At 38.2% G+C, this 20,688-nt stretch overlaps 1 protein-coding gene across 1 annotated transcript in view; it reads right to left on the bottom strand.

The window, feature by feature from the left end:
* LOC124250186 (uncharacterized) overlaps positions 1-18,397 on the bottom strand; it is a 32,914-nt gene extending 14,517 nt beyond the window's left edge. Inside the window, exons 1-2 of the mRNA XM_046682022.1 lie at positions 18,308-18,397; positions 16,964-17,107 (exon numbers count right to left, since the gene is read on the bottom strand). Coding sequence (XP_046537978.1) covers positions 16,964-17,107; positions 18,308-18,397 — 234 coding nt within the window. The remainder of the gene's footprint in view (positions 1-16,963; positions 17,108-18,307) is intronic.
* Positions 18,398-20,688: the final 2,291 nt, after the last annotated feature.

Genomic DNA, 20,688 nt, shown 5'->3' with positions numbered 1-20,688 from the left:
TCTTTTCCTAAAAGAAGCCTATTTGCACACTTTAAAAGCTGCTGCCTAAGGGTCAGACTTCTAATTTAACACACATCTATAGGCTAACTGCAATCTTGCCTGGAGATCAAGGATGCTGGCAGGCACCATCTCCACATTCTCCTTCTGGCCCAATTCAGATCACTGGTGCAAACTGGAAGAAGCTTGTGCACATGCCTGGTGCCCTGGTTTTTGTAGCTGCCACCTAGGAGACACATAGCCTTGATCGCCTGGCTCTGGTGGCCAGGGGTGTTTGCATTCACAGGTCCCACAGGACAGTAGCAATCAAAGAAACAGATCTTAACTGGCTGTCCATCTCAGGGCTCAGCACAGAGGGAGAAGACACAAGCACCCATCTCCCAGTCTTCCCCTGAAAGAGGTCTATTTACACACTTTAAAAGCTGCCACCTGAGAGTTCAGTTTCCAATAAGCTTGCATGTAGGTACTAACTGATATCTTCACCTTGGGGACTGACAGGTCTAAGCACACCCTCAACTATTGGGAGCTGCTAAGAACAAAGAAGGTGACTTGGAAAATCACAAAGGTTTGAGATACAACCAAGAGCCAGGACCAGCTGAATAATAAGGTTCATCTCTTACATGAGACCACTCAGTCAAGAATGGGAGATGTGGCTGTTTTATGTAATGCACTGAAATCAACACAGAGGGGCCAGGAAAATGAAGAAGCAGAGGAATCTGTTCCAAACAAAAGAACAAGGTAAAACTCCAGAAATGGAACATAGTGAAATGGAGATAAGTGATTTACCTGATAAAGAGCGCAAAACGATAGTTATAAAGCTGCTCACCAAAGTCAGGAGAACAATGCATGAACAAAGCAAAAATTTCTACAAAGATATAGAAAATATAAAAAAGTAACAAACAGAAATCACAGAGTTGGAGAATATAATAACTGAACTGCAAAATTCAATAGAAGAGTTTAACAACAGACTAGATCAAGCAGAAGAAAGGATCGGAAAGCCCAAAGACAGGGCAGTGGAATTCATCCAATCAGAGGAGCAAAAAGAAAAAAGAATGGAATGAGCGAAGATAGCTTAAGGGACTTATGAGACACTATTAAGTGGGCCAACATACATGTTATAGGGGTCCCAGAAGGGGAAGAGAGAGAGAAAAGGGCAGAAAGTTTACTCAGAGAAATAATGGCTGAAAACTTCCCTAACCTGGGGAAAGAAACAGACTTCCAGATCCAGGAAGTCCAGAAAGTAGCCAAAAAGATGAATCTAAAGAGAACCACACCAAGATACATTATAATTAAATTGTTGAAACAGAAGGACAAAGAGAGAATCTACAAGCAGTAAGAGAAAAACAGCTTGTTATATACAAGGAAACCCCCATAAGATTATCAGCAGAGTTTTCAGCAGAAACTCTGCAGACCAGAAGGGAGTGTCATGATATATTCCAAGTACTGAAAGAAAAAGCTGCCAACCAAAAATACTCTACCCAGCAAAGTTGTCCTTCAGAATTGAAGGAGAGATAAAGAGTTTTCCAGACAAGTGAAAACTGGAGAAGTTTATCACTGATACACTGGCCTTATAACAAATGTTAAAGGGATTTCTTCAAGCTTAAATGAAAGGATGCTAATTAGAAATAGAAAAACATATTAAAGTATAAATCTCACTGGTAAAGGTAAATATATAGTTAAACTTAGAATACTCTAATGTTGTAATGGTGGTGGGTAGAACAATTATAACTAGTATGAAGATTAAAAGACTAAAGTATCAAAAACAACTATAACTACAATAATTTCTTAATGGAAACACAGGGTAAAAAGACAAATTTTGACATCAAAAACAAAATGGGGGGAGTAAAAATGTAGAGATTTAGTATTCATTTGAAGTTAAATTATTGTCAGCTTAAAATAGGCAATTATAAATATGAGATGTTTTATATAAGCCTCATGGGAACCAGAAAGCAAAAATATATAGTAGATACACACAAGATAAAAGGAAAGGAATCTAAGCATACTACAGCATAAAATCATCAAATCAGGAAGGGGGCGGAGCAAAATGGCGGGTGAGCTGACCCGGGATTCTCTCCCCTACAAAATACAACAAAAGATTGGAAGAACTGAATTTCAGAGAATAAACATAATGCCAGCTCGTTAGAGACCTACAATACCAAGAAGGCAGAGATCATAAACCTTGCTTACACCCTCGGAGGCGCTGGAACGGTAGGAGAGAACATCGCTCCGTCCCCTAAAGTCTGCGATCGCTGCGGCGCTGGTCGGGAAGGAGTGGGGGAGGGGCTGCGTGACCGGGGGATCATCTAGGACTCCTGCCGCTGATTCAGTGGAGACCCGACGGGGGGAAAGCTTCCATCCACGGGGACCCCATAAATCAAGGACCTTGGAAGACCAGAGAACAGAACTGATCTGAACCCAGACCAGCACGTGTGAGTAACAGCCCCTTCTCCCCCCATCCGGCAAAGCCAGTGGGCGCAGCCATCTTGCCCCAAGGCGGAGAGCTAACATGCCGCTCTCGACCTAGTGGCGACAGGCTGTAACTGCAACTGAATTCTACCACCATGCGAAAAAACCGCTCCTCTACCATCCAGCAATTTATAAAAGCCCCAGACCAGAAGGAAAACAATAAAAACATAGAATTAAGTCCTGAGGACTTGGAAGTAAGTAAACTAAGTGAAAATGAGTTCAGAGCAGCTATAATCAAAAAACTCAATGAGGTAGAGAGAAAGATAGAGAAACAAGCCGAGTTCTGGAGTTACTTCACAAAAGAGATTGAAATCATAAAGAAGAATGAAACAGAATTACTTGAGATGAAAAACACAATTGACCAGATAAAACAGAATACAGATTCCCTGAATGCCCCTGTAGACAACATAGAGGAGAAAATTAGCATAATCAAAGATAGACAGGCTGAATGGCACCAGACAGAGGAAGAAAGAGAACTAAGAATTAAAAAAAATGAGGAAAATCTCCGAGAGACAATGGATTCAATGAGGAGTAAGAACATAAGGATCATAGGAATTCCCGAGAATATGGAAAAGGAAAATGGAGCAGAAAGTGTGCTTAACGAAATTATTGAAGAGAACTTCCCAAATCTAGGGATCAACGGAGAAATGTGTGTAGAGGAAGGTTTTAGATCTCCTAGATTTGTCAATGTAAAAAGACCTACTGCAAGGCACGTAGTAGTAAAGTTGGCAAAAAGGGAAGATAAGGAAAGAATACTCAGGGAAGTAAGGGAAAAAAAAAGAGAATAACCTATAAAGGAGCCCCTATCAGACTGTCAGCAGATTTCTCTGCAGAAACCCTACAAGCTAGGAGAGAATGGAGTGACATATTCAAAGCTTTAAAGGAAAAAATCTTCAGCCAAGAATACTCTATACAGCAAGAATTTCCTTCAGATATGAGGGAGAAATTAAATCTTTTCCAGACAAACAAAAGTTAAGGGAATTTGTAACCAAAAGCCCTCCATTACAAGAAATCCTCAAGAAGGCTCTCATACCTGAAAAAAGAAAAAAGGGAGAAAGGGGACACAATCCACAGACTAGGGAGACTGATGGGTAGAACCAGAACAGGATAGCAAATATTCAACTAGAGCATTAGGGTAAAGGTAAGGAAACTACCAAAACAAGGACGATCTTAGCACTGTAACTACAAATTAATAAGACGAGTTGGAATAAACAATGAAAATAATTATTTAGGAGGGGAAGAGCAAAGGGTCTAAATCAGTATTGGTCAAGTAAGTAAGAGACCACCAGAGAATAGTCTATATTATACACGAGATTCTAAATACAAACTTCAAGGTAGACGCTAAAATAAAGTACAGAACAGAGTCACAAATCATAAATAAGGAAAAATCTAAGAAACCCAGCATAAGAAATTGCAGTATTAAGTGGGTAGTCTAAAGCAAACAGGAAAAGAAATGCAGGAAAACAAGATAATGAGCAACAGATTAACAGCACTAAATCCACATGCATCAATAATCACTCTCAATGTGAACGGATTGAACTCTCCAATAAGAAGACACAGAGTGGCAAAATGGATTAAAGAACACGATCCAACAATTTGTTGCCTCCAGGAAACACACCTCAGCCCCAAGGACAAACACAGACTCAGGGTGAAGGGGTGGAGGACAATACTTCAAGCAAATAGCAAGGAAAAAAAGGCAGGTGTTGCAATTCTCATATCAGACCAAGTGGATTTCAAAATAAGACAGGTAAAGAGAGACACAGAGGGACAATATATAATGATCAAAGGGACACTTCATCAAGAAGAAATAACGCTTATAAATATCTATGCACCCAACACAGGAGCACCAAGATTCATAAAGCAACTATTAACAGACCTAAAGGAAGATGTTAAAAACAACACAATAATAGTAGGGGACCTCAACACCCCACTCACATCAATGGACAGATCATCCAGACAGAAAATCAACAAGGAAATAGTGGAGCTGAATGAAAAACTAAAACAATTAGACTTAATAGACATATATAGATCACTCCACCCTGAAGGAGCTGAATACACATTCTTCTCAAGTGCACATGGAACATTCTCTAGGATAGACCATATGTTGGGAAACAAGGCAAGCCTCTACAAATTTAAAAAAATTGAAATAATAACAAGCATCTTCTCAGATCATAGTGCTATAAGGCTAGAAATTAATTAGAAGAAAAAAGCTGAGAAAGGCACAAAGATGTGGAGACTAAACAACACACTACTGAAAAAGCAATGGATCATTGAAGAAATTAAAGAAGAAATAAAAAAAATACCTGGAAACAAATGAAAATGATAGCATGCCATACCAACTCATATGGGATACAGCAAAAGCTGTAGTAAGAGGAAAATTCATCGCAATACAGGCACATCTTAACAAACAAGAAAAATCCCAAATAAGCAACCTTAAAGCACACCTAACTGAACTAGAGAAAAAAGAACAAATGAAGCCCAAAGTCAGCAGAAGGAGAGAAATAAAAAAATCAGAGCAGAAATAAATACTATTGAAATGAAAAAGGCAGTAGAAAGGATCAATGAGACAAACGGCTGGTTTTTTGAGAGGATAAATAAAATTGACAAACCACTAGCCAGACTTACAAAGGAAAAAAGGGAGAAAGCTCAAATAAACAAAATCAGAAATGAGCAAGGAGAAATAACAACAGACTCTGCAGAAATACAACAGATTATAAGAGAATACTACAAAAAACTATATGCCAACAGAATGGATAACCTAGAGGAAATGGATAAATTCTTGGACTCCTACAATCGCCCAAAGCTCACTCAAGAATAGGCAGACAATTTGAACAGACCAATCACAAGGAAAGAGATTGAAACAGCAATCAAAAACATGCCAAAGAATAAAACCCCAGGACCAGATGGCTTTCCTGGGGAATTCTACCAAACTTTCAGAGAGGATTTAATACCTATCCTTTTCAAGCTATTCCAAAAAATTAGGGAAGATGGAACACTTCCTAACACATTCTATGAGGCCAACATCACGCTGATACCAAAACCTGACAAGGACACCACGAAAAAAGAGAACTATAGGCCAATATCACTGGTGAACATAGATGCAAAAATTCTAAACAAAATTTTGGCAACCAGAATTCAGCAATTCATCAAAAGAATCATACATCATGATCAGGTGGGATTCATACCAGGGACACAGGGATGGTTCAACATCCACAAATCAATCAATGTGATACACCACATCAACAAACTGAGGAATAAAAACCACATGATCATCTCAATAGATGCAGAGAAGGCATTTGACAAGATCCAACAGCCATTTATGATAAAAACTCTGAACAAAATGGGCATAGAAGGAAACTACCTCAACATAATAAAGGCCATGTACGACAAACCCATAGTCAACATCATACTCAATGGGCAAAAACTGAACGCCATCCCCCTGAAAACAGGAACAAGACAAGGATGCCCTCTATCACCACTCTTATTTAACATAGTACTGGAGGTCCTGGCCAGAGCAATCAGGCAAGAAAAAGGAATAAAAGGAATCCAAATAGGGAGGGAAGAAGTGAAACTCTCGCTGTTTGCAGACGACATGATCTTATATATAGAAAACCCCAAAGAATCCATTGGAAAACTGTTAGAAGTAATCAACAACTACAGCAAAGTTGCAGGGTATGAAATCAATTTGCATCAATCAGCAGCATTTCTATACTCCAGTAATGAACCAACAGAAAAAGAACTCAAGAATGCAATACCATTCACAATTGCAACAAAAAGAATAAAATACCTTGGGGTAAATTTAACTAAGGAAGTGAAGGACCTGTATAATGAAAATTACAAGGCCTTTCTGAGAGAATTGGATGACGACATAAGGAGATGGAAAGACATTCCATGTACGTGGATTGGAAGAACAAACATAGTTAAAATGTCCGTTCTACCTAAAGCAATCTACAGATTCAACGCCATCCCGATTAGAATCCCAATGACATTCTTTACAGAATTAGAACAAAGAATCCTAAAATTCATATGGGGCAACAAAAGACCCCGAATTGCTAAAGCAATCCTGAGAAAAAAGAACAAAACGGGAGGCATCACAATCCCTGACTTCAAAACATACTACAAAGCTACAGTAATCAAAACAGCATGGTACTGGTACAAAAACAGGTGCACAGATCAATGGAACAGAATTGAAAGCCCAGAAATAAAACCACACATCTATGGACAGCTTATCTTTGACAAAGGAGCTGAGGGCATACAATGGAGAAAAGAAAGTCTTTTCAACAAATGGTGCTGGAAAACTGGACAGCCACATGTAAAAGAATGAAAATTGACCATTCTTTTTCACCATTCACAAAAATAAACTCAAAATGGATCAAAGACCTAAAGGTGAGACCTGAAACCATAAGGCTTCTGGAAGAAAACGTAGGCAGTACACTCTTTGACATCAGTATTAAAAGGATCTTTTAGGACACCATGCCTTCTCAGAGAAGAGAAACAATAGAAAGAATAAACAAATGGGACTTCATCAGATTAAGGAGCTTCTTCAAGGCAAATGAAAACAGGATTGAAACAAAAAAACAACCCACTAACTGGGAAAAAATATTTGCAAGTCATATATCTGACAAAGGCTTAATATCCATAATATATAAAGAACACTCGCAACTCAACAACAAAACATCAATCAACCCAATCAAAAAATGGGCTGGAGACATGAACAGACATTTCTCCAAAGAAGATATACAGGTGGCCAATAGGCACATGAAAAGATGCTCATAATCGCTGATCATCAGGGAAATGCAAATCAAAACTACACTAAGATATCACCTTACACCTGTTAGAGTGACAAAAATATCTAAAACTAATAGCAACAAATGTTGGAGAGGTTGCGGAGAAAAAGGAACCCTCATACACTGCTGGTGGAAATGCAAACTGGTGCAGCCACTATGGAAAACAGTATGGAGATTCCTCAAAAGATTAAAAATAGAACTACCATACGATCCAGCCATCCCACTACTGGGTATTTATCCAAAGAGCTTGAAGTCAGCAATCCCAAAAGTCCTATGCACCCCAATGTTCATTGCAGCACTGTTTACCATAGCCAAGACATGGAAGCAACCTAAGTGTCCAGCAACAGATGAACGGATAAAGAAGATGTGGTACATATATACAATGGAATACTACTCAACTGCAAAACAGAACAAAATCATTCCATTTGCAATAACATGGATGGACCTTGAGAGAATTATGTTAAGTGAAATAAGCCAGCGAGAGAAGGATAATCTGTGTATGACTCCACTCATATGAGGAATTTAAAATTATGGACTAAGAACAGTTTAATGGACACCAGGGGAAAGGTGGGGTGGGTGGTGGGTACAAAGGGTGAAGTGGTGCACCTACAACATGACTGACAAACATTAATGTACAACTGAAATTTCACAAGATTGTAACCTATCAATAACTCAATAAAAAAAAATCATCAAATCAAAAAGGAAGAGAGCAAGAAAGGAACAAAGGAATTACAAAACAGCCAGAAAACAATTAACAAAATGACAACAATAAGTCCACAGCTAGCAATAATTACTTAAATATAAATAACTCAATCCTCCAATCAAAAGACATAGAGTGGCTGATATGGATAAAAAACTAAGACCCAAATGTATGCTGGCTACAAGAGACTCACTTCAGCTGTAAGGATGCACACAGACTAAAAGTGAAGAGATGGGAAAAGATACTCCACGCAAATGGAAACCAAAAGAAAACAGAAGTAGCTATACTTAGGCAAAATAGACTTTAAGTCAAAGACTGTAACAAAGACAAAGAAGGTCATCATATAACAATTAAGGGGCAATCCCAGAAGAGGATATAACATTTGTAAATATTTATGCACCCAACATAGACATACCTAAATATATAAAGCTAATAATAACAGATATGAAGAGAGAAACAGACAATAATACAACAATAGTAGAGGACTTCAATACCCCACTTTCAACAGTGGATAATCCACCATATAGAAAATCAATAAGGAAACATTGGACCTAAACTACACATTAGCCCAGATGGACTTAACAGACATTTATAGAACATTCCATCCAACAATAGTACAATACACATTCTTCTCAAGCACACATGAAACATTATCCATGATAGATCAGATATTAGGCCACAAAATAATTCTTAATAAATGTAAGAAGACTAAAATTATATCAAGCATCTTTTCCGACCACAATGATATTGAACTAGAAATCAAGTACAAAAAGAAAAGTGGAAATGCACAAATATGTGGAGATTAAACAACATGCTGTTGAACAAAAATTAGGTCAAAGAAAAAATCAAGAGAAACCAAAAAATACCTTGAGACAAATGAAAAGGAAATACACCATAACAAAACTTATGGGATTCAGGAAAAGCAGTTCTAGGAGGGAAGTTTATAGCAATAAGCCCCTATATTAAGAAAAAAGAAAGATCTCAAATAAACAACCTAGCTTTACACATCAAGGAACTAGAAAAAGAAGAACTAAGTAAGGACAAAGTTAGTATAAGGAAGGAAATAACAAAAATCAGAGTGAAATTAACGAAATAGAGACTAAAATGACAATAGAAAAGATCAACAAAACTAAAAGCTTGGTTTTTTTGAAAAGATAAACAAACCTTTAGCTAGACTCACCGAGAAAAAAAGAGAGGATTCAAATTGAGTAGTTTAGTAAAAGCATGAGTTTGTTTAATCAGAAATGTAAAATAGAGGATAATTACTACTGTTACACATGCATTGAAGCTAACAGAAGGTTTCAAGAACTGCAAAAATTGTGATTCTGGCTCACATCTTCCCACTCTGTCTATGAGGTAAAATATAGAGCAGGATGCCTCATGTATTTGCACCACACAAACATCAGGAAATCACTTAGAGAAACAGACTCTTATCACATACGTGCTCCCCAACCTAGGAGAGCTTCATATGAGACCAAACAGCAGACATTTATTATCAGAAGGGAGAAGGATCTCCATGAGATGCTCATAGGGATTCCACCATAGAATGGGATAAGAAGAAATTAGCTAAAATATTAGGGAGAAAAAGGTCTACTGCCTACCACATCAGTTTAGAATAAGTGGGAGCTCCTGACACAAGGAGAGTTCATATTTGCTCACCAGCTCTTCTCCACGATCCCCTACTTGGTGCTCCTGAGAGAGATTGGGGACATGGCAGGAAACTGGAGAGAGCTCATTGGGGCAGATATGCAGGAGGTGATTGGCTGCTGTGAGGGGATAGGTGTAAAACACCACCCTATTCCTCAGATCTTTCACTCACACTAAGCAACAGCCATAAGCCACTGAAGCAGAAGAAGCAAACCTCGTCATCCCAAAGACCTAAATAAACATCCACTGTTTTTGGTAAAGGGGTAAAAATTTACTGTTTCTTGTAGCGAGGTGGAAGCAAAAGTCATCTTCCACAGGAGACGGCCAGGATCATCTACTAACGTAAAGCAGAGTTCTGCTACCACTGGAGGAGGAGCAGGAAAATCTCCTGCCCAAGACATGAGCGGAGTTTAGCCACCACCAAGGGAGGGGCAGGAATGCAGAGAAGGTCCAACCCAGAAGTTCAGGCACCCAGGCCCTGCCTAAGTTTGGACAAGAAGAACTGATAAGGAGCTTCACCCTACCACGAGCATTGCATCAAAGAATAGGAAACATCAGTTTACTGGTAGGGCAGGAGCAAGAGCATGAAGAGAGATTCTCTTTGTGTTGTAGGCATGTAAGGTTCTCTGAAAGCTGGGTTTGAGGGGATGTCCAGAACACTGAGAAAAACCCTCTAGCATCCCAGAATCCAAGCTAAGCACAAGGCAACAGCAGCCCACTGCTGGCAGAATTTGAAAACTTTCATGTGCCAAAGACAGGGATAGACACACAAAAAAAACAAATCCAGCTCAACTACCAACCATGCTCCCCTACTACTAACTATTCTAACTAACCCCACTGACCTGACAGAAGAAAAGATGTGCCCATTTCTTGGTGTAAATATTTTTTACCTTGGGCTCTTCTGTTTTTCTACACACAATATTTAGCATTCAATCAGAAATTGCAAAACATGCAGAAAAGCAAGAAAAAAGATGACCCATTGTCAAGATAAAGCAATCAACAGAACAGACTCAGAGATGAGCCAGTTGTTGCAAGCAGTAAATGAGGCTTTAAAATAATTATGATTAAGGGTATGGTTGAAAAAATGAACACCATGCATGAACAGATGGGGAATTTCAGTAGAAAAGTAGAAACTTTAAAAAGAATCAAAAGGAGACTATTAAAAACATTTTATCATAGATGAATTTCTTTGACTGATTTATATGTAAACTGGACACAGCTGAAGAAAGAAATAGTGAAACCAAACATAGAGAATAGAAGTTGTTCAAATGAAACAAAAAAAAATTTAAAAGGTTAAAAATTTTGAAGTGCATAGCATCCAAGAGTTGTGGTCTAACATATGTGCAATTAGAACCCCAAAAGGGGAAGAAAGAGAAAGTGACCAAAGAAACATCCAAAATAACAATAGCCAAGAATTTTCTAAAATGCATTTGTAAAGGTAAATTTACGAAAAATAGCTAACACAAAATTGAAAAAGTTCTAAGAGGAAGATCATACCCTTCCAGATATCAGGAAGAAATCTAAAGCTATAATAATAAAGAGTAAGTTATGGTAGGAATCAATTTATTTATTTTTAGTGGTACAGAATAGCGATTTTTGGAGCCAAATCATGAAGATGGGAACTGACATACGATGGCTGTGACACTCTAAATCAGTAGAGAAGGGACAGAACAGTCAGTAAACATTTGGGGACAGATAGCTTTCCCAATATTTATACTTACTTTGTACCAATTATATACAAAAAGCTCACATCGGATGGATTGTAAACTAAAACTTTCAAACTCTTAGACAAGTGTCTAAGCTTGAAATTGGGAAAATTTGCTTAAGCATAATACAATTCATACAAACAATAGAGGAGAAAAGTATGAATTCAGCTACATCAGAGATTAAAATTCACATATGACAAAACACCAAAAATAATTATAAAAGGGACACGAAAAATTGAATAAAATATTTGCTATATATAACCAAAATGGATTACTATGTAAAATATACAAAGATCTCTTATTAATCAATAAATTTAAAAATCAATAAAGAAGTAAATGCTATGACCAGGTAATTTATCCCATAATACAAATAGCTTCATTACATCTTTTTTTTCTTTTTTCTTCTTTTTTTCTTTTTCTTTTTTTTTTTTTTTTTTTTTAGGTTTTTCCCTGAGCTAACATCTGTTGCCAATCTTTCCTCTTTCTGCTTGAGGAAGATTTTCACTGAGCTAACATCTGTGCCAATCTTCCTCTGTTTTATGTGGGATGCTGCCACAGCATGGTTTGACAAGCGGTACTAGATCCACACCAGGGATCCGAACCTGCAAACCCTGGGCTACCAAAGCAGAGTGCACAAACCTAACCACTACACCACCGGGCCAGCCGGCTTCGTTACATCTTGAGTGAGTACTATGTGCCATTACTGAAGAAATTAACCTCATTACAGTTAAATGTTGAGCAAAATGCCAACTGAGAAAAACAATCATATTGTCAGCAAACTATTTCTTTTATATTTTACTTGACATATATTTTTAATTCTTTCAAATGAATGCTACCTGCAAACATTACAGATATTCATTTGAATTTAGCTGAACTTTAAAATATTTTCCCTGCCTTGAGCATTTCAAGTTCTCCCACTCCCCTGATTATCACAGCACATTCCTTAGTTCTTGCATGTCGTCTTAGACTGTATCATGTGTTAAAAAAATCCTGTAATTGAATGTGTTGAGAAACTGCAGAGCGTGGGTGCCATGCTAACTGACCTATGTGCCATTTTTTTCTTCCTGAAGTGTAGAGCTTACTTAACTAGAGAGTGGTATTTTCAAACTCTGAGCATGTCATCTTGAGAATGTCATGACACTCAATATTGTGTATTCTATTGTATTAAACTCACTTAATCTCCACAATAACCATTGAGGCTGGTTACCCTTATTTTACAGATGAAGGAACCGAAGAAGCACAAGATGGTGTAGTAACGCGATAAGCTCCCCCAACAGGTAAGTGAAGGAAATGGGACTTACTCCAGGCAGGTGGCCCCAGAGGCTGATCATGCAATAGAGACCACCTCTCAAAAGGAAATCTGAAAAGTTTCAAGGTCATGGAATACAAGGGAAAACCAAGAAACTGTCACAGATTGGCAAAGACTAAGGAGACATGACAACTAAATTTAATGTGGGATCCGGGACTGGATCCTGGAACAGAAAGAGGACATTAATGAAAAAAGCAGAGAAATCCAAATACATCTGAATAAAGTCTGCAGTTTACTTAATATTATTGTACCAATGTTAATTTCTCAGTTTTGATAAATGTACCTTGATCATGTAAGATGTTAATATTAGGGGAATCTGGGCCAAGAGTATACAGGAACTCTGTACTATCTATCAACTCTTTCATACATCCAAGTTATTTCAAAAAAAATTTAAGACAATCTAAATGCCAAAAAAACAGAATAGTTCAAAAGTTGCTGAACATCACCAAAAATCGTGTGGATGCAAATTAAAATTAAAATGAAATACTCTGTTTACCCATCAGATTAGCAATAATTAAAAATGCTGGCAACCACATTTTGACTTGGATGTGCAATCATGTCTTTCCACTCACTGCTGGTGGCAATTCAAATGGGTTATTCACTCTGGAAGTTTCTATCAAAATTGATGACGAGGGGGCCAGCCCCATGGCCACTGGTTAAATTCCTGCATGCTCTGTTTTGGCAATCCAGGTTTGCGGTTTTGGATCCCAGGCGCAGACGTCCTCCATTCATCAGCTGTGCTGTGGAGGCATCCCACATACAAAATAGAGGAAGACTGGTATGGATGTTAGCTCAGGGAAAATCTTCTTCAACAACAACAAAAAATTGATGATGAGAACGTCCTGTGACCAGCACTCTTCTTCTGAGTATTATTCCAAGAGAATCCTTCGCACTTGTGCTCAAAAGTAGAAGATGGTCTTTTCAACATTGTTTCTAATAGTTTGAACAAAGAGTAACATTAGTACCCTCTTTGAAAAATAAAATATGAAATCAGAAATATGGAGTAACTACTTGTTTATAAAAATTCTTCATTTACTCAGGTGCTTGTTGTGAATTGATTTTCTCTATGTTGATAACAACCAACTGAAAGTTGAATGTTTATGTCTCAGTAAGTTAAAGAAAGAGCTTTATTATTTTTTTTTTTTGACTAATCCTAGTGAGGTGAAGGATGAAAGTAAAATTGACTGTTTTATACGTTAAACACTTTCTCTGTTTTGTTTCCTGAACTTTATTGTAAAAAAGTCTCTATTGTTGTTAAATGACTTATCTTCAAATCCTGCTCTCACCTTCCTGAGCCCTGTGTTTTATGAATTTTAATATTTTTGCAATGTGTCTTAAATTACTGGATGGAGTCATAAAAATCAGCCCCTACAGGAGTTAATGGAAGTTTATAAAATGTATCTATTATACATAATTTAACACACAAATGAACTCCCACTGGCATTTTTTTCCCATCTTGAAGCAGGTAGTTTGCTTTTCTTTTTCTTATGCTCTCTCTCCCTCTCTCTGACTTCTTACCCACCTGCAACACACACAGGCACACACACATTGTAAAATATTATAAAAAACTAGGGGAAAAGGCTGATCTACTCTGATCTACTTACAAATGTACCAATATGACTAAATCAGAAAAGCTTACTGTTAAGTGCAAATAATGAAATGGTATAGGTAAATACATATCTGTGGGGAACTGCCTCATGGCTAACTGGTTAAGTTCATGCACTCCACTTGGGTGACCCGAATTTCACCGAATCAGATCCTGAGCATGGACCTACACAGCACTCATCAAGTCATGCTGTGGAGGCATCCCACATAGAAGAACTAGAATGACCTACAACTAGGATATACAACTATATACTGGGGTTTTGGGGAGAAAAGAAAAGAGGAAGATTGGCAACAGATGTTAGCTCAGGGTCAATTTTTCTCACCAAAAATAATACATCTATGTATATATACCCATAATATGTATGTGTGGATAGGCAGATAGATAGATAGATAGATAGACACCATCCATGAAAGCAGAAATGGACACATAAACCAACATTATTTATTTCTCTGGGCGCATGTATATACAAAAATGGCATGTAGTAGTAAAATGAGATACTGTATGTGGCACTCATGATTTTATTTGATTCTGGGAATGAGGTGGAAAAGGAAGAAAGTGACTGGAAATAATCAAAACTATTTTAGCTTTTTCTTTACAGTTATATTTCTCTTTTAAATGAAACTATATAACTACATTTTATAATTTTAAAAAATTATGACCTGTGAAAAATTTTAGCCGCATATCACAGTACATCAACAGTTATTCATTTTGAGTGATAGAGCTATTTAGTGTTTCCATATATGTCTTAAATTTCTCAAAATATAAAACTTAAAGCAAAGAAAGAATAAACTGAAGAAAAAATGTCAAGGAGTAAATACACCAAATTGTTAACAGTGATTTCTCTGGCTGATAGGATTTTAATTTCAGTTTGTATTATTCTTCATTTTCAAAAATTTCTACAAAGGCTATATATGCTTCAAAGCAGTATAAGAGCTGTTAATGTAAATGTTAAACATTTTAATCTTCAAGGCAGCATATGTTGATGAGACAAGATGTTAACATCAATAATGTTAATGGGAATTATTGACCTGCTTTTCCAAACTTCAGTTTCCACATCAAGAATTCAGACCAGCTTCCTAAAGGTTGTAGGCATGTGGACAGAGGGGTGGGTAACAGTTTTAATATTACCTTTGGGGAATATTAACAAAATTCTCCTTAGACATCCCACACATACACACACACACACACACACACACACACACACACACACACAATCCAGTTCTAAAATCCTTTTGTAGAAAATTGTGGGTAAGTTTCCACATTGCTTTTGTATTAGCCTTATCACTTCCATCACAAATGAGACCTGTCTTCTCCCGTTCTCATTCTGGTTAGCAGCCCATGTTGCTGATGAAGTGTTTGATGCTGTGTATTGTTTGGAATAGGATTTTCTTTACAACTCTGAAGTTGGGCTTGTTATTTTTCTTGAGTTTGGGATTGGTTACATGAGTCCTCAATTTAATTATTCACCCTGAACAGCTAAAGTTTATAAACTTTCTCAATGAGTTGATTATGTTCCAAAAAAAAAAAAAAAACGAAGGGCTTTTGGTTTTTGTTTTTCTTGAAGACAAAATAGAGGGAAAACATTGTCAACAACGGTATTAAGCCAGAGCCCTTTTCAAGAGTGTAAAATCAATTCTCCAACATTCTTTTTAGAGTTTGGAGCATAGCAAGAACAAAATTCCCTATGAATTTCTTTAGCTGTAATTTGATAAAAATAAATGAAGTAGATTTTCCTTTAAGAGGGGAAAACTGATAGACCTACTTTTCGTGTGGTTATCCCTCAAAAGAAGTTCTCGTTTTGCAAGAGTTTAATTTATTCCTCGGTTCTTTTAACCTTTTTTGAAAATATCTTCAAAAGACCATATGTACTTTTAGTCGAAGTTCTCCACAAAAGAAACCATGTATGATCGTTGAAAAGTACATGGATGTAAGATGTTAGGCTTTTGACCATCCGCTAATATGGCTATCAAACCTTGAATAAATATCAAAAGCATTACCACATCCTTGAGACCCAATCTCTCACCTTGCTTGTGGACAGTCTGACCTTGATCCCTGTTCTCTTTGCTGTTACTGTGCTCTGCCTTAGTACTCGCCATTTTCTCTCATTGGAATGATCTACTCCAGATATACTCACGGCTCACTCTTCTATTCATTCAGGTCTTTGCCCAAAAGGCCACTCTGGAAGAGTCTTTCTAAACAATTTACTCTAAAATATACCCATATATCATCATCATTTGTCCTACGTATGTGTGTGTGTGTATGTGTGTGTAATCCCGTCAAGAATTTAGGCTCTACAGGAGAAAGGACTTTGGTCACCATTTCATATCCCCAGCTCATAGAAGTCTGCCTGGCATATGATAGACAACTAGGAAACACTTCTGAATAAATATCTATGAGTACACTGAGCTGAATACATTCTTTCCTAGTTTTCACAATGAAATTGAAGCTAAGAGAGTTTAAGTAATTTTTTTCAGGGTCATACAAGATAGAAAGAGGTAGAAATGAGTTTAAAATCACTAAAAGAGAATTATTTGATGTACCCAATCTCAAAGACACATTTCCAGCAAAACCGAATTCTGCGATGCAAAAAGTTGACTCTAATAATTCAATAGGAATGGAAAGGAAGATTCATCTGGTGTAGGTGACAGAGGAGATTAAAAATGCAATGAAAACAAAAGTAATGTGGATTTGACCATGAATCATATGCTTTATTGGAGAAGCAAAAGAATAGACATATAGACATACCAAAGGGCTCACAGGATAGAGATCACCACCCAGATCACAGACAGACAGACGGCAAAGCGAGATCAGCTGATGATCCTGCTGCTCGTCTTCCAACAACGTGGTATCCTTTTGAGGAACCAAGCCTTTTCTCTGCCAGCTGTCAACCTGGGCGAGAGGTTAGGGAAGATGCAGTCTACTACCATGGCTAAAGAGAAGACGATGGAATCCTGGGACTAAGAAGAGCCTGAATCTTGTCATTTCATGGTCTTGATGAATTCTGGTGCAGTTACTTCCTCTTGGGTGGACACTTCTGCTGACAGGGCAGGTATGGTTGCACAGGAGGGCGTTTCTGCTGGCATAGTGGAGGTGGACACTGCACCGGTGGGCATGGAGGAGGTGGACATGGTTCTGGGCACCTTGGAGGCGGACAAGGCTCAGGACACTTCAGAGGTGGGCAAGGCTTAAGACACTTCAGAGGTGGGCATGGTTCTGGGCACTTTGGTGGTGGGCAAGGCTCTGGGCACTTTGGTGGTGGGCAAGGCTCTGGGCACTTTGGTGGTGGGCAAGGCTGAGGACACTTAGGTGTGAACACAGGAGGTGGCTGGCAGGGCTGCTTGCACTGCTGCTGCTGGTAAGACATCTTTCCTGGGTCTCAAGGAAACTGAAATATAAACAGACAGCAGTGTTCAAAGCAGAGACAGTCCTGTTGGTAGAATAATTAGCTGGGCCATCAACCCTCCAGTCTCCAAGGACCCTCTGTAATCCCTAATACAGTCTTTATGATTTTGTGTAGCTTCTTCATCCTTCCCTTTTAGCACTTCTTGCCCTCAGCTCTTCAGTCTTTTCTGGCTAATCTCTCATTCTATCACTCTCCAAAGACAAAATTTCCAACACAGGTGCTGTGCGAATATGAACATTAGCTGGAGAATAAAAACTCAGATACTAAAATTCTAGCCAATCCCAAACCAAACCTCTACTCATGTCTCTGTTGAGGTACTGGTTGCTGGTCTAACTGACCTGACTGTGGCTCTTTTGTGGACTTTTGAGGAGGACGGCAAAGGCTCAAAGTCTGCACTCAAGGGGATTGAACTCTGAGAGGGAGACATGTGGAACTCATATGGAGCAGGTGGCAGGACAACATTTCATCTCTCTTACATTCCTTCTGTCTAAGACTATACCTCTGACTCCATTTTTCTCATCGCCTTCAAGCTCATCTACCAAACACCAGCTAAATACCCCCAAAACCTCATTATCTTCTTTTCCCTACATGAGAATTAATTGGTTAAAATAAATAGTCATTTCTGCCCCCCGTTAAATCTTAACACTGTCCGAGTGCCAAGAAAGGCCTCTAAGATTTGTACTCACCTGAGCCTTCAAAGAAGGTCTAGGACTGAGCGTCAAGATGATGGCATCAGTGTGGTGGAGAGTCCTTTTATAAGGGCCAGGTGGCCCCATGCATGAGAAACAGCCCAGAACTGCAATGATGCACTAATTTCCCAACCAAAATACCATCTGCATGTAATTTCAAAAGTGACTTGCCACACTCACGCTATAGCACGAAACTTCCTTGTCCACGATCCACCTCATCCCTCACCGGGGAAGTGCACAGTGATTCACTTGGAACCTTGGCTCACACTTTGCATGCCATGTCAGGTGGCAATTAAGGAGTGTAAGAAATTCTTTGACAACCGTGATGCTTTTCCGTAGTCAGAGATGGTGCTTTCTCTACTCAGCTTCCCAAGCATCCGGTATGTAAGACTTATTTCCTCATTCAATTTCATCTGCTCAGTTTTGTTCCCTTTGATAATGGAGACCAGGGTGTGCTAACCCTGCAGCCTGGCCATATCGCACCCTCACCCACAGTTTTACTTTACAACTAACTTCCCCTTTGATCATATCCTACTGGTCTCTAGGTTTTTCTTGACAATTAATTGACTTGAACTGAGCCACAGAGTCTTACCTTAGTTTCCTAGGTGCTGACAGTCCCATGCTGGGTGTGTTTTCACATGGCTCCATTAATGGGCTTAAACAGGACAGCATCATCCCTCAGTTTTCTAAGTCATAAGAGTCACAGGTTGGGGCTCCTCCCTAAAGCTCCACATTTGCAGATTTACACACTGACCTGGTCTCTGTGTCCCTCGTGACCATGAGTGACTCGTGGTCTACTAGAAACCCAAATTCATCTGCTCTCATTTTCTTCAAAACTGATTCAATGTCTGGGTTGCATCCATTTAGAAGCTTTCTCACTCATACTCCCCAAATATTGTGTGCTACCTTCTCCTACATATGTTAATTCAACTGACTCCTTATCAGGCCCTCTCTTTTAAAGGCACTTAGTGGGATTTTCAGTCTCTCTTAATGCAGTCAAGGAATGAAGTTCCATAAGCTATTTACCCCACCATTCAATTCATAGGTATTTTTACCTAAATAAATAAAATGTGGCTGACACAGAACCCATTGATAATTTCTTAGTACAATTTATTGAATCACAGTAACACTTCGGCTAGTATGACTCACTATGCCTAGTAGGGGGAAACTTGAGTGTCTTGGCTATGCAGACATCTATGGGCACCACTATTTTGTGACATTAAATATTTCCTACCTTCCCTCAAGATCAGTTTACCCATCTGTAAATTAAAAATAAGAACTATCCCTACCTCAAATTTTGCTGAAAAAACTCAAAGAAATGCATAACATAAAGGACACTACATGGTAGGTCTTCAAGAAATATCAGCTCTCTATACATCCAATAAAAGGTTAATTTCCAAAATGTATAAGGAACTCCTACAACTCAATAGCAAAAAAAACTAATAACCTTAATTTTAAAATGGGCAAAGTTCGTGAATAGAATTTCTTCAAAGAAGATATACAAATGGCCAACAGATACATGAAAAGGTGCTCAACATCAATAATCATCAAGGAAATACAAAAGCCACAATGAGATGTTACTTTAACCTGTTAAGATGGTTATTTTCAAAAAAACAAAAGACAACAAAAAGTGTTGGTTAGGTAGTAGAGAAAAGACACCCCTTATATATTGTTGGTGTGAATGCAAAAAGGCATAGCCACTGTGGAAAACAGTATGAAGGTTCCTCAAAAAATTAAAAATAGAACTTCCATATGATCCAGCAATCCTACATCTTGGTATTTACCCAAAAGAATTTAAATCAGGATCTCAAGGAGGTATCTGCATCCCCATGTTTATTGCAGCATTATTCACAACAGCCGAGATGTGGAAATAACCTAAATATCCATCCACAGATGAATGGATAAAGAAAATGTGGTAAAAAAACACATAGCATTGGAGATTGGACTGGTGGTTACCATTGGGGAAGGGGGGAGGGGGGAGGGCAAAAGGGGTGATTAGGCTCACGTGTGAGGGGGTGCACTATAATTAGTGTTCATGTGGTGAACATGATGTAATGTATACAGAATTCGAAATATGATGTACATCCGAAAAAAATAAAAATTAAAAAAAAAAGAAAATGTGGTATGCACATAGAATGGAATATTATTCAATCCTTAAAAAGAAGGAAATCCTGCCTTTTGTGGCAACATGGATCCTGAAGGACATTATGCCAAGAAAAACAAGCCAGTCACAGAGGGACAAACACTGCGTGATTCCACTTATATGTGGTATCTAAAACAGTCAAACTCATGGAAGTAAAGAACATAACTTCTTGCTTGGGGCTGGAGGGAGAGGAAAACAAAGAGTTGCTAATCAACAGGTGTAAAGTTTCAGTCAT

Source organism: Equus quagga, chromosome 13 (assembly GCF_021613505.1).
Source record: "Equus quagga isolate Etosha38 chromosome 13, UCLA_HA_Equagga_1.0, whole genome shotgun sequence".
Lineage (NCBI taxonomy): Eukaryota > Metazoa > Chordata > Mammalia > Perissodactyla > Equidae > Equus > Equus quagga.
This window is presented reverse-complemented; position numbering and strand designations above follow the sequence as displayed.